We start from the raw sequence: 13309 nt of genomic DNA, 5'->3' as shown, positions 1-13309 counted from the left end.
TTCTTGCTATGGAGGGAGTGCAGCATAGATTCACTGGGTTAATTCCAGGGATGGCAGGAATGTCATATGTTGGAAGATTGGCGCGACTGGGCTTGTATACGCTGCAATTTAGAAGGATGAGAGGGGATCTGATTGAAACATATAAGATTACTAAGGGATTGGACATGCTAGAGGCAGGAAGCCTGTTCCTGCTGATGGGTGAGTCCAGAACCAGAGGCCACAGTTTAAGAATAAGGGGTAGACCATTTAGAACTGGGTTGAGGAAAAACTTTTTCACACAGAGGGTTGTGGATCTATGGAATGCTCTGCCTCAGAAGGCAGTGGAGGCCAATTATCTAGATTTTTTCAAGAAAGGGTTAGATAGAGCCCTTAAAGATAGCTGAGTCAAGGGATATGGGGATAAGGCAGGAACTGGATACTGATTGTGGATGATCAGCCATGATCACAGTGAAAGGCGGTGCTGGCTCAAAGGGCCGAATGGCCTACTCCTGCACCTATTGTCTATTGTCTATTTCAGCCCTGGGAAAAAGCCTCTGACTATCCACATGATCAACACCTCTCGTCATTTTATATACCTGGTATAAATACAGTATTGGATTAGATTTAAATATAGCATGCAGAACTGGCTACAAAATTCCAGTTGGTTCTCTTGTTGCTACTTTCATATTTAGAATAACCTCCTTATTTTTGAAATTGATTCCATTGTTTTTATATGTTTTAAAAAGCCATGCAGCTTGTCCTGGAACATTTTAAATTTATCCATCCATACCACAACTTTCATTTTCCCTAAAACTTCTTAAAATTATACATACTTCTAATGAAAATTAATTACTTCACATATCTCTTCCATGTGCCTGTCCAATTCTTTGTTCTGTCTATTCCCCCAGAGGTTTTTTACCATTCTCCTCACCAATTTCTACAATTTCCAAAATGTATATAATCTCCAACTTTTGAAATTATACTTTATCCACTCAAGTTTACATCATTAACCTCTGTCAAAAGCAGTAGTGTTTGCAACACATCTCCCGGAAGGCAACAGTGCATGTATCCCCAAATCCAAAAAGTATGCACTGACTGAAGTAAAGAGTGTTCCACCATCAGAATAAATGATGAAATAGTAAAGTATTGGATTAGATTTTAAAAAGTATTGGGGAGGTGCTTAAGTAGTTGGTAGGGCTCAAAATAACAGTTACTGACTCAGAATGCCTATTCCTGACCCTTCACTGTTTTTGTATCAACATAGCCGCTGCTTCATTTATCACCAAGTGTTCAAGTTTTGTGACCAATCTATTACATGGGGTTATTTCAAGTGTTTTAAATGTCCACAGACAAATGAACTGCGTTATCATTATTAAACATCAGCCCGTTACTCTGTCAAAGAACTCACCTAACCTACTCTTAATAAATACAGGGTGAGTTTGCTTTAGTAACTCACTTTTTTTTCCCCGTGCCATTTAATTCAGTTGTGAGATGATAAACTTCCACTTTCTTGCCATCAACTGACTTGCCCTTGATACAGGGTTACATTTTTTTTTGCCCTCTCATCTTCTGGCATCAAGTTATGCTGACTAACAAAGACTCTGAATATCTTCTCAGTGGCATGAAGAAACATAGCATCGTTATTTCTTTGACATAACTGGGTATTAACTCTTCAGTTTACTGGTGGTACTAATCTTTATTAGAATATCATCAAGTCACCTGCTTCCATAACACTTTGAAGTTTCTTCTGAAATTGCTAAATGTAGCAATCTGGAGATAAAGTATTAGTTTCTGCCACCCAACAGACTGACGACTCCAAACCAGATTTGTTTAAATATCCATCTCATTGTTAAAATCAGTAGTGGTACTCTCATTGTTAACAAATATCTTAATGTTATTCAAAGACCAAGAAAAGATCAAGAAAACATATTAATTGCACATTGAAGATGAAAGTGGAAAGGTTATATTATTACAAAGAGATTTCTTGTATTACTTGGTATAATAATGACAGTTATACAGAATTGGAATTGTTTTAGAAAATTCCAGCTGCTAATAATTAGAACTTTATAACATTATTTTTGCTGGTTATAAATATTCAATTTCAGCAAGTAGTAAATGTGTATAAGTAATAGAAGAAATCACTCAAATCTGATCTAATCCTCCACTTTCTATAACTCCTGGGGATTTACTTTCACAGCTGGCTAGGCCATTCACCACCTGATTTAGCTGGGCCATGCTTACTAAACCTTAAAACTGCCCACCAACTTAGCATAATCCTGGAGAGCAAAAATAAACCTGGGCTCCTTTGTCCACTAACACTCATTTTCATAGTCAAACAAGTCAAGTCAAGTCACTTTTTATTGTCAGTTCCACCATAACAGCTGGTACAGTACACAGTAAAAATGAGACAACATTTTTCAGGACCATGGTGCTACATGAAACAATACAGAAACTACGCTGAACTACGTAAAACAACACAAAAACTACGCTAGTCTACAGACCTACCCAGGTCTGCATAGAGTACACAGAACAGTGCAGGTATTACAATAAATAATAAAGAAGACAATAGGCACAGCAGAGGGCAGTAGGTTGGTAGTCCGATGGCTTGGGGGAAAAGCTGTTACATAAATAAACAGCTGAATGTCTGGGATTCTGTCCGTTTCTGTACTCCCGCTGAGTATTTCGTTGGAGTCGGGTGTAGTCCAATTTAAAGTCCATTGGAGAGCAGAATAGACGGAAGAGCCAGCCTGCTAGGGCTTGCCTTTTTCCTGGCACAGACTCTTGCCCGTTCGCCTCGCTTCCTTGATAGACCTTGGATTTCACCCTCAGTAACAAGAACTACAAGATATTTGTGGACATTTGTGTGGATGCTTCTCTCCTATCACTTTGCTATCCAGGCCAAATCTTCCCTGATACCAGTCCTGAACTACAAATTCTTTCTAATGTCACTTCAACCTATCCCATGACTTCTCAAAACTATCGTATATATATATAATCATGATCAGATCATCTCCAACAGAGACTTGTTGTCCAACCCTGCACAAGCACATTAAGAGATCTTCATGCATTCATTGTTAGTTCTCTCCTTTTCTTTATCTAGGGGCTGTTCCTTGGCGATATCCTCTATCTGCAGCTTCCACATGTACTTCAATTGACAATTCAAACCAGGAGTCAGACTACATCATCTTTCATATCCTGTAGCACAGTGAACTGATTTTCTTTCAAGTTTAATATCACCGGCACCGGCGTATGTCATGAAATTTGTTGTTTTGTGGCAGCAATACATTGCAATACATAGCAATAAAAACTATAAATTCCTGAATGGGAATATTTGATGATTCCCATCAGAGCTGCATGCAACATATTGCTCTTTATTGGTGCCACTTTCCCCATACCATGCTCAGAACAAAAAAAATATATTTTGCAGATATAACATGACGACTCCCACTACTGGCTTTACCTCAACTCCTTCTGCTGATAAAATTTATGTGTTTGTCAAGGAATAATCTACTATACATCTAATTTCTTGATTCTTATTGTATTTCCTAGCTGACAACATCTCACCTGGTTCTTGTGTGCCCTCACTGCTTCCACCTCTACCCCTCATCTTACCTACTCCCAACCCACTTCCAAAATCTGTTTTTGAGACTTAAGGAATTCATTCACCCAGCCTCTTGTTGGCTCATCGTAAACAAATAAATCTTCAGCCATCTTGAGATTCCCTCCCCTCGACTTAAAACTTCCATCCTCCTGTAAGACTCCAACTTAAAACAACTGCTTTAAATAAGGTCCATTCCTATTACCTCAAATAACAATTCTCTTTGTAGGTTCATGGAACATTTTGGATATATCTCCAAAGTATTTGTTAATAATCATGTTTTTTTCCAGCAATGTACCAATATCAATTAGCCTTGGTAGAAGTCAACATGTTAAAACATTCTATAATGTTGAACCAATGTATTTTTGATGCATTTATTATTTCAAGGCTAAAGACATTGAAAATGAATTTTCTCATTAGTCCATTTAAATGCAGATTTATTCTTATATGTCAATGTTCATTAACACTCGAAATGTAAGTTTTTTTGTTAGTCTATATTACATAGGGCTTAAAAGCAAGATCACAGTTGTTTAGTTTACCAAAGAATAATTTAATCATTTTTCCTGTGGTTGAGATTATTATTTTGATCAACAATCAATAATTTCCCAAGTAATAGCCTGCCTGCCTGCCACAATCTTTAATCTTTAAAACTAAGTTGACTGTGACCCTCTTTGTCATCAAGCAGCAAGGCTGGGAGAGGAGACGAAAGGAAATGTTTACTGTGTTTTTAGTTTGAATATGTAATTATCTTAATTGATCAACATTGATGCAAATACTTTTTGGCTCTTGGATATGTAAGAAACTTGAACAATTATCTTAACAATGCTAGGTTTTAATTTCTTAGGAGCTGTATTTTCTTCCTTTCTGTCAGTAAACTCTTCATTGACCTCTTCAGTAGAGCAGATACAGATCATGTCCTGCCTTTCATTGCGGATAGGCTTGTCCATTTTAAATCTGATAAGACAAGCAAAAAGGGGGCCCTGCTCGGTTTCAGTGAATTTGTCGCAATCTTCACCTGTGACCTAGAAGAGTGATTGTACTCCATTGACAGGATGTAGAGCTGGGGTGGAAAGTGACAGACGAAGTTTAATCCAGAAAAGTGTGAAGTGATACAGAAGGTCAAACTTGAAGGTAGAATACAGGGTTAATGGCAGGATTCATAGCAGTGTGGAGGAACAGAGGGATCAGGGGATCCACATCCATAGGTCCCACAAAGTTGTCACCCACGTTGATAGGGTGGTAAAGAAAGTGCATGGTATGCTGGCCTTCATTAGTTGGGGATTTAATTCAAAGCTGTAAGGTAATTTTTCAGCTCTGTATAAACCTTGCTAGACTATGCTTGGAATATTGTGTCCTCATCTGGTCACTTCATTATAAGAAGGGTGTGGAATCTTTAGAAAGAATGTAAAAGAGATTCACCAGGATGCTGCATGGTAGGAGAGCATGTTGTATGAGGATAGGTTGAGTGAGCTAGGGCTTTTCTTTTTGGAGGGAAGCAGGATGAGTGGTGGCTTGATAGAGGTATACAAGATGATAAAAGGCATAGATAGAGTGGATAGCCAGAGACTTTTTCCCATGATGGGAATGGATAATATGGGAGAATGATTTTAAGGTGATTGTAAGAAAGGATGTCAGAGGTAAGTGTTTTACACAGAATGGTAAGTGCTTGGAACACATTGCCAGGGGTAATGGTAGAGACAGATACACCAGGGCCATTTAAGAGACTCTTAGATAGGCAAATGATGCAAGAAAAATGGAAGGCTATATGGGAGAGGAGGGTTAGATTGACCTTAGAGTAGTTTAAAAGATCTACACAACATCGATGCCAAAGGCTTGTACTGCGTTCTGCCGTTCTTTGAATCTTTTGCAGTGCACACTGTTTTCAAGCCTCTTTTTCTTTGTTTTTAATCCTCATAAAATTTAGTCGCTGAAGTGGGAATGATTGTCAATCAAGCTATCATCTCACATTTTTCAAAGTGATTGAGATTGATGTTATGTACATAACTAAAACATAATGATCCTCTTATGATATTATTATCTTAATTGCATTCTTCTGAAGAAATTACCCTGTACTTACTGTGAAAATTGCCATACTCTTCCTTTCCTTACTCTTAAATTGACTTGGTTCTCTGTATCAGTTAACATTATTTGTGTAGACTTTGCTGTGATTCATGCCTCTTTTTTTCTCATCCAACTCATTGCCTGAAGCATTGTTGTCAATAAAAACTCCCTAATTTAAAAAAGAAAGACTTGCATTGGCAGCAGAACCATCTTTCAATGACCTCAGGACAATCTGAAGCACAATTCTAAAGTTTCTTGTAAAGTGTAATAATGTAAGGGATGTGGCAACGATTTATTGCAGAGCCCTTCAAACATAAATGAGGTCATGCCAAGATAACTCGACTTACAGAGACCTTGGATGAGCAGCATATGTGAATTGAGAACCTGGAGAGAATTCAAAATTGTGTCAAGGTTATTTGACATCTATCTCAGAGAGCCTCATTTAGCAGCTCATCTGAAATTGCACCATTCCCTTAGTGCTGCAGCAGAGTGTCATTCCGGATTTTGTTTGCCCCTACAGACACTCGGCTGTTCTGAGGTATGAGTGTTACCTTTGATCCACAGTTGCAATCCATGGGCTTTTGCTGGACAGCATGTGATACTAAATGCCAATTTGTTATCACTGGGGGGATATTGAATAATAAATAAATGCTTTGAGAACATTTGCTTTGTAATTGCTTTTCTTACAGCCAGAAACTGAGTCTCTTGGAACGGGTTCGAATTTCCGGCCCTAGAGGAGCCACTGTAAAGAGCAAGCAATTTACACCTCTGAACACAGAAGGAGGAGAAGATAGTCCTTCAAAAGATCAAAAAAGTATGGGTTTCAGTGACCTTCGAGCTGCAGTTCGTATTAAGGCTTTTGGATTCAGACAAAGCTCAGAAGGTATCACAAAGCTATTTTGTTAATTTTCCTGAAACTCCCAAATATTCTTTTTTGTTGGGATAGAAGAACTTGAGCTTATATTATCCATCATGCTATCAGTGGGCTTCAGAGACAAAGAGATGATGATTTTTTTATTTTTATAAATATACCTACAATAAGGTGTTCAACCTATATGTTTGTTTACATGTCAGTTTGTTGAGGGAATGTGTATTGACCAGATCTGCAATAGAACTCCATTCTCCTTCCAAAGTTCAGTTAATTTATTATCATACATATATGTCACCATATATAACCCTGAGATTAATTTTCTTGCGGGCATTCACAGTAAATAGAAAGAAGCACAATAGAATCAATGAAAACCACATACGACAGAGACGGACAAACAACCAACGTGCAAAAGACAACAAACTGGGCAAATACATAAAGCAAAAGAGAAAATAATAACAATGATAAATAAATGAGCAATAAATATCAAGAACATAAGTTGTAGAGTCCTTAAAAGTGAGTCCATAGTTTGTGGAATAAGTTCATTGTTGGTGTGAGTGAAGCTATCCCCTCTGATTCAAGAGCCAAATGGTTGAGGGATAATAACTGTTCCTGAGCCTGGTGATGTGGGACTTCAGGTTCCAGCACCTGCCTCCTGATAACAGCAACGAGAGGGGAGCATGACTTGAATGGTTGGGGGACTTCGATGATGGATACTGCTTTTCTGCGACAGTGCTCCTTGTAAGTATGCTCAGTTGTGGGGAGGGGTTTACCTGTGATTGACTGGGCTACATCCATTACTTTCTGTAGTTCTTTCCAAATCCATAAAGGAGCCTTTAGTATTCACCAAAGCAGACTGGGTATCCCATTCAATATGAAGTAGAGTGTCAGTCTAAGTCCAGTCTCTTCTGTGAGTTTTAAGTGAGTCACTATGAATGGGGACCCTGAAACCATTCTCATCTACCTAACTTGACCAATTTTAGTATCTTGGGATCAGATAAAGGATTTAATCTGTAATTATTTACTGTGTATCAGTTTCAGCATCATGATGAAAAAATCACTGTACATCTGGGCTATATGTATGATATCTTAACATGAAATGCCCCCTGCATCCACCAATAAACGTCAAATACCAATGGATATTTGCATATGTGAAAACAGGGACTGTTTTTTAACATGCCCTTCCAAATGTGAGCAAATTTAGTATCCTGACCATATTGTTGGTTTAAGGTTGATGTTTGGCAGGGCACTGAGGTGACCTCAGCTGCTTCTCTTCAAAATATGAATAGGGAAGGTATAGAGGGATATTGGATGGGATTTGAAGATTGTGCCAACCTGCTGTCTCCACAGAGATCAGGGCTCACGTTTAGATGTGTTTTAATTGTTTTTGGTTCATGGGGACTGTTTTGGGGACAGAGAGAGGAGTTAGGATTCAGGTTACGGTTTAGGGATAGGGATGTGGGAGAATTAAAGATCAGGCCAGAATCTAATTCTCCGCTCCGCATTTGAGGACCAGCGACAATGACATGAGACATCTGTGGTCAGACCTACAGATTAGCTTGGAGGAGGGCTGATAGACCACCACCGGGTCAGCAAATTGTCAGTAGATTCCAAATACTTGTGTGTATTTAATATTTCAGTAATATTTGAGTAATATTGCAAATATATTGTTTAATTAAGAATTCTTGTTTGTTTACATAATTAATTATGGACATGCTACACTGGCGCCGGAGAACCACTGGCAGGATGCCCCCAGCAAAACTTTGGGCATGTTGAATCTTAACACAGTGATGCACTTCATTGTTGTTCAAGTGATAAGTAAATCTGAATCCTGAATCTTGAATCTAATAAGGGGTGACATTGTAATTTTTTCTCCCTGTTGCCTCTATGTTCTCATTAGTGATTTGCTTAGTGATTAAGGATGAATGGAGAGAACCTGGTACCAGATGTTTTGTCTGGGCCATCTTTCTCCTGAAATACAGAAAGCATCAGGCTTGTTGGCTGTGAAAGGTTTTGTTTAATTCTTGCACTCTCAAGGACAATAGAGCCATTTTCATTGATTTTCAGATGCTGCTGAAGTAGAACAAGAACCCGAGGACAAGGCTTATCAATCTGCTCTCCTGGAAGAATTGATCCCTACACTGAAAACTGTTATCAGGGCTGCAAGGTAAGGCTTATTCAAAAATTAAAATATGTGCTTTTTCCACTGCCTTCTCTTCTAAATCCTAAGAATGGTGATATTTTGATTGAATTTATTAGAGTTACTAATGAAATGGGCAAAGCAAGTTTTCTAAGAATTTTAAATCAACTTTATATAGCTCTGCACTTAAACTGTGTAAGAAAAAAACTCAAATGCTTTTACACAATTTCTCTGCCTTCACTATCCATAAGACCATACTTAAAGCAACTCTTAAGCAACCATGCTGTCCATACTTAAAACAATTCTTCCCACAAATCTGACATTGCCCACTCCACCATGCTTTGATCCATCTTACTGAAACTTCAACTTTGGAAGTGAATAGTTTACAGTTTTTCTCACCTTCTTCCACTGCCCATAAAATTTAGATCATCAAAAACTCTGCTAAGTACATTTTGATTTAGCCACAGTGCCAATACTTTTGAATGTCCTGAGCTTTGAAACCTCCTACTCAGATTTTCATTCTTGTGTTCAAAGCTTTTACGGATCTCTCTCATCCCAACTTCTATAAAATTGCCTTAAGCACCAATCCGCCCAGCTTTCCACATTGGTCTTCAACTCTGACACCACCATTGCCATCTAGGCACAGATCTTTAAGTCCATCCCTAAACCATACAATTTTATTTTCTGCCCCAAGCATCCTTGATTAAACTCTTCCTTATCGTTTTAAACAGATTGATTTTTACAAAGTACCTTGAGTTAATTTTCTAATGTAGATGGTTGTTGGTAGAGGTTCTTCTTCTGGAGTAGAAAATGTTTTTGCCAAAAGGTCTGAAATTGATGCTGCTCGATACAGTCATTGCATTCAGATTTTGATGACCAACACACAGAGCCACTGTCAATTCTTGCTGTAGCATAGACCATAAAACATAGGAGCCGAATTAGGCCATTCAGCCCATTAAACGGTTGTTTTTTTTATCCCCCTCAAACTTATTGTCCTACCTTTCCCCCGTAATCTTTGATGGCCTATATTTATAAAGAACCTATCAATACCCACTTTAAGTATACTCAATGACTTGGCTTCCACAGCTATTTAAATTCCTCCTCATCTCTGTCCTAAAGGGACGTCCTCGTATTCTGAGTTTGTGCCCCCTGGTTCTAGGCTCCCCCACTATAGCAAGCATCCTCTCCAAGTCCACTGTATCTAGGCCTTTCAATATTCAATAGTATAGCAGAGGTTGCAGACTGCTATCAGCTGTTGCATACTGAGAAGGTATTGATGGGGGGGGGTGAGGGAAACAGTTTCAGTGATACCCTTCATTGAGACAGTAAGAGTTGTACTAACACCTTGTAGATGTCACAGTTTCTGAAGAATCAATGAATACACCCTGGATTACGGCTGAGTGAGCTTCTCTCATCTATCCAACAGTTTAACCATTCGTATGGAAATTGTCTCCACACCATCTACACGAAACAAATACTCCCAGTTCACTTCTCTTCAGATTTGTGTTCTTTGGTTCCGCAGTCAAAGCTGTCATTTCTCTTCTCACTGTGAAGAATGAGTAGATTAAAAGAACAAACAACACTCCCCATTCCCACAAACATCCCCATTTCCCCTCACTTCCATCTCTTCCCTCCTATTGCTCAATGGCTCATCACAACAATTCTGGATATTTCAAGAGTAAGTATTCCTATTTCGTATGGAAACCGTTACTCGAGTGACACGCATCTTCTTAAAAATAAAGACAGAAGGACATGTCTAGTTATTTAATTTGCCATTGTTATCCCTGCAGAAATGGTGAACATGGCAATTCATTGAGGAAGCCTGTAATGTGATGCCTCCTCTGTTGAACCGTACTCGTTTGGGGACAGGCAGTAATTGACAACATCCCAACAATAAATAATAAAACTCCTGTTTATTATTAGTAATACCATCCCAACAGACTGAGGCCCCAGATAAGATTCTGTGAAATATTAAATGACCAGACTGAGCTTGGACAAAATTCCTTTTACTTTGAGTCAAAAAGAATAATATCCAGTGTGATTTTATCATTAAAGTGAACCATGTTCCTGCACACAACATAGACCCATAAGACCACAGAGGAGCAGAATTGGGCCATTCAGCCCTTTGCGTCTGTTCCAGCATTCCATCATAGCTGATTATTATCCCTCTCAATCCCATTCTCTTGCCTTCTCCCCATAACCTTTGACGTCATGACTAATTAAGAACATATCAGCCTCCACTTTAAATATACCCAATGACTTAGCCACCACAGCCATCTGTGGCAATGAATTACTACCCTCTGGTGAAAGAAATTCTTCCTCATCTCTTTTCTAAATCAATGTCCCTCTATTCTGAGGCTGTGCTCTCTGGTCCTAGACTCCTCCACCGTAGGAAACATCCTCCCCACATCTACTCTATCTATGCCTTTCAACATTCAATAGGGTTCAGTGAGACTCCCCCTTCATTCTTCTGAACCCCAGCGAGTACGGGCCCAGAGCCAGCAAATGCCCCTCATATGTTAACCCTCTCATTCCTGAAATCATTCTCATGAAGCCTCTCCGGTCCTAGTGCAATGCTTGGAAGGTTCAGCATATAGAGAACTGTTGCCTCTGTGCTTTAAGCATGGAATCCACACTGGAAGTGTAATACTATATGCCTTCTCCTTTTAAAAAATGAGAAGCTAGGGTGAAGGTCCAGGACCATGGTTGCAATGTGCCAGCATGGTCAACAAAAGAATGAAGAAATGGCAAATGAAGTAGAGGAACTTAGGATCTGGAACTATTGGGTTTTAGAAGACCCCTATGGTTTTGAGATCACGGAAGGTACAGTATTAATTATGTTGATGCTGTATCTATCTTGCTCTGCTCGAATCTCCAGAGTGTGGATGGAATTCTCAAAGCTGGTTCTGCCAGTCAGAAAAAAAGAGTAGCTCTGTGGATTCTTGTGAATGAAGGATTAAAGTATGTGAGCTATTTTCTTGCGAGCTTCAACTAATAAACTGAGCATTCTGTACAACACCACTTGGTTTTCACATTATTTTACTAACAAAACAAGGACAAAGCCAGAAGCTCAAAAGCAGATGTTATTTGGACTTTTAAAGTTTCTGAAACACAATATATTTTGAACAGAGTAACTTATAGGTATCAGTTTTTGATTAATTCTGTCTTGCATTACATGATGAAATTCAATCAGACAAGAGCATAATTGTGTTGATCATTCCATGGGAAAAATCGACTGAGAGCTTTCCTTCTTTTCACATGAACATGAGAACACTATTCCCTCTGCAGTGCAGAAAGAGGTTTAATTATCCTGCCAAGGTTAGATTAGCTGGATTTATTTTGTTTTCTATTAACATTAGAGTAAAACCCAAACATTGCAATGATTCAGATGAAATCACTACCTTAATTACAGGAAAGAGGACGCCTAGATAAAAAGCTTTAGTTAGTTAGTAAACTACAAGAGGAGAAAGGATCAGAAATATCAAAATTAGCAATTGCACAATGTCAGGTTCTTGGTTTAAGAGGAAATAGAGCCCGAGTTCCGATGTTTGGGGACCTATAGCAGAAGCTAAAAGAACGTAAGAAATAGAGCAGAAGGAGGCCCTTGGCCCATCGAGCCTGCTCTGTCTTCAATAAGATTATGGCTGATCTCTCTGTGGACTCAGCTCAACCTACCTGCCTTTTTCCTTAGCCCTTAATTCCCCTGCTATGCCAAAATCCATCTAACTGTGTCTTAAATATATTTTATGATGTTCTAGATTCACTTACTAGCAGAAACAATTTTCCTGCCAGTAACCCATCTATCCTTTTCATAACTTTGTACATTTGTTTCTTCAAGATCCCCTCTTATTCTGCTGAAATCCAGTAAGTATAGTGCCAGGTGACTCAGTCTCTCCTCATAGGTTAACCTCCTCATCTCTGGAATCAACATCATGAACCTCCTCTGCATAATTTCCAATGCCAGCATATCTTTTCTCAAGTAACGAGATCAAAGCTGCGTGCAGTACTCCAGATGCAGCCTCACCAGTACCCTGTTCATTTGCAGCATAACATACCAGCTCTTAAATTCAATCCCTCTAGCAATGAAGGCCAACATTCCATTTGCCTTCTAGATAAACTGTTGCACCTGCAAACCAACCTTTTGTAATTCATGCACAAGCATTCCCAATCCTCACAACAACATGCTGCAATCTTACACTTTTTTAAAATCATAATCTGATTTTCTATTTTCCCTTCCAACATGGATAACCACATTTACCAACAATATATTCCATTGACGATGTACTCCAACAATGTACTCCCCTTGCCCACTTACACTATTTATCTATATCTCTCTCTAGGCTCTTCACATGCTCTGCACAACTCGCTCTTCCACTCAATTTAGTGTCATCAGCAAACTTCAAGACGTTACTCTTGGTCACCTCTTCAAAATCGTTAATGTATATTGTGAACAATTGCAGGCTCAGCACCAATATTTGTGGCACACTGCTCACTACTGCCTGCCAGTCAGAGATACACCCATTTATATCAACTCTCTTCTTTCTACAGGTTAACCTCTATCCATGCTAATACATTACCCTTACCTCCATGTAGTCTTACCTTATCAATAAATGTTTTATGGGGCAACTTATTGAATGTCTTCTGAAAATACAAGTATACAGCA

At 38.8% G+C, this 13309-nt stretch overlaps 1 protein-coding gene across 2 annotated transcripts in view; it reads left to right on the top strand.

Annotated features, from left to right (window-relative positions):
- The window catches only part of kcnq3 (potassium voltage-gated channel, KQT-like subfamily, member 3), a 398022-nt gene that overhangs the window by 361127 nt on the left and 23586 nt on the right, over window positions 1–13309 (top strand). For both annotated transcript variants that reach the window (XM_063041574.1, XM_063041583.1), the window contains 2 exons: window positions 6328–6521; window positions 8574–8673. In XM_063041574.1, coding sequence (XP_062897644.1) covers window positions 6328–6521; window positions 8574–8673 — 294 coding nt within the window. The remainder of the gene's footprint in view (window positions 1–6327; window positions 6522–8573; window positions 8674–13309) is intronic.

This window comes from Mobula hypostoma, chromosome 1 (assembly GCF_963921235.1).
Source record: "Mobula hypostoma chromosome 1, sMobHyp1.1, whole genome shotgun sequence".
In the NCBI taxonomy this organism is placed as follows: Eukaryota; Metazoa; Chordata; class Chondrichthyes; order Myliobatiformes; family Myliobatidae; genus Mobula; species Mobula hypostoma.
The sequence above is the reverse complement of the archived record's forward strand: the minus strand, read 5'-3'. Positions and strand labels throughout refer to the sequence as shown.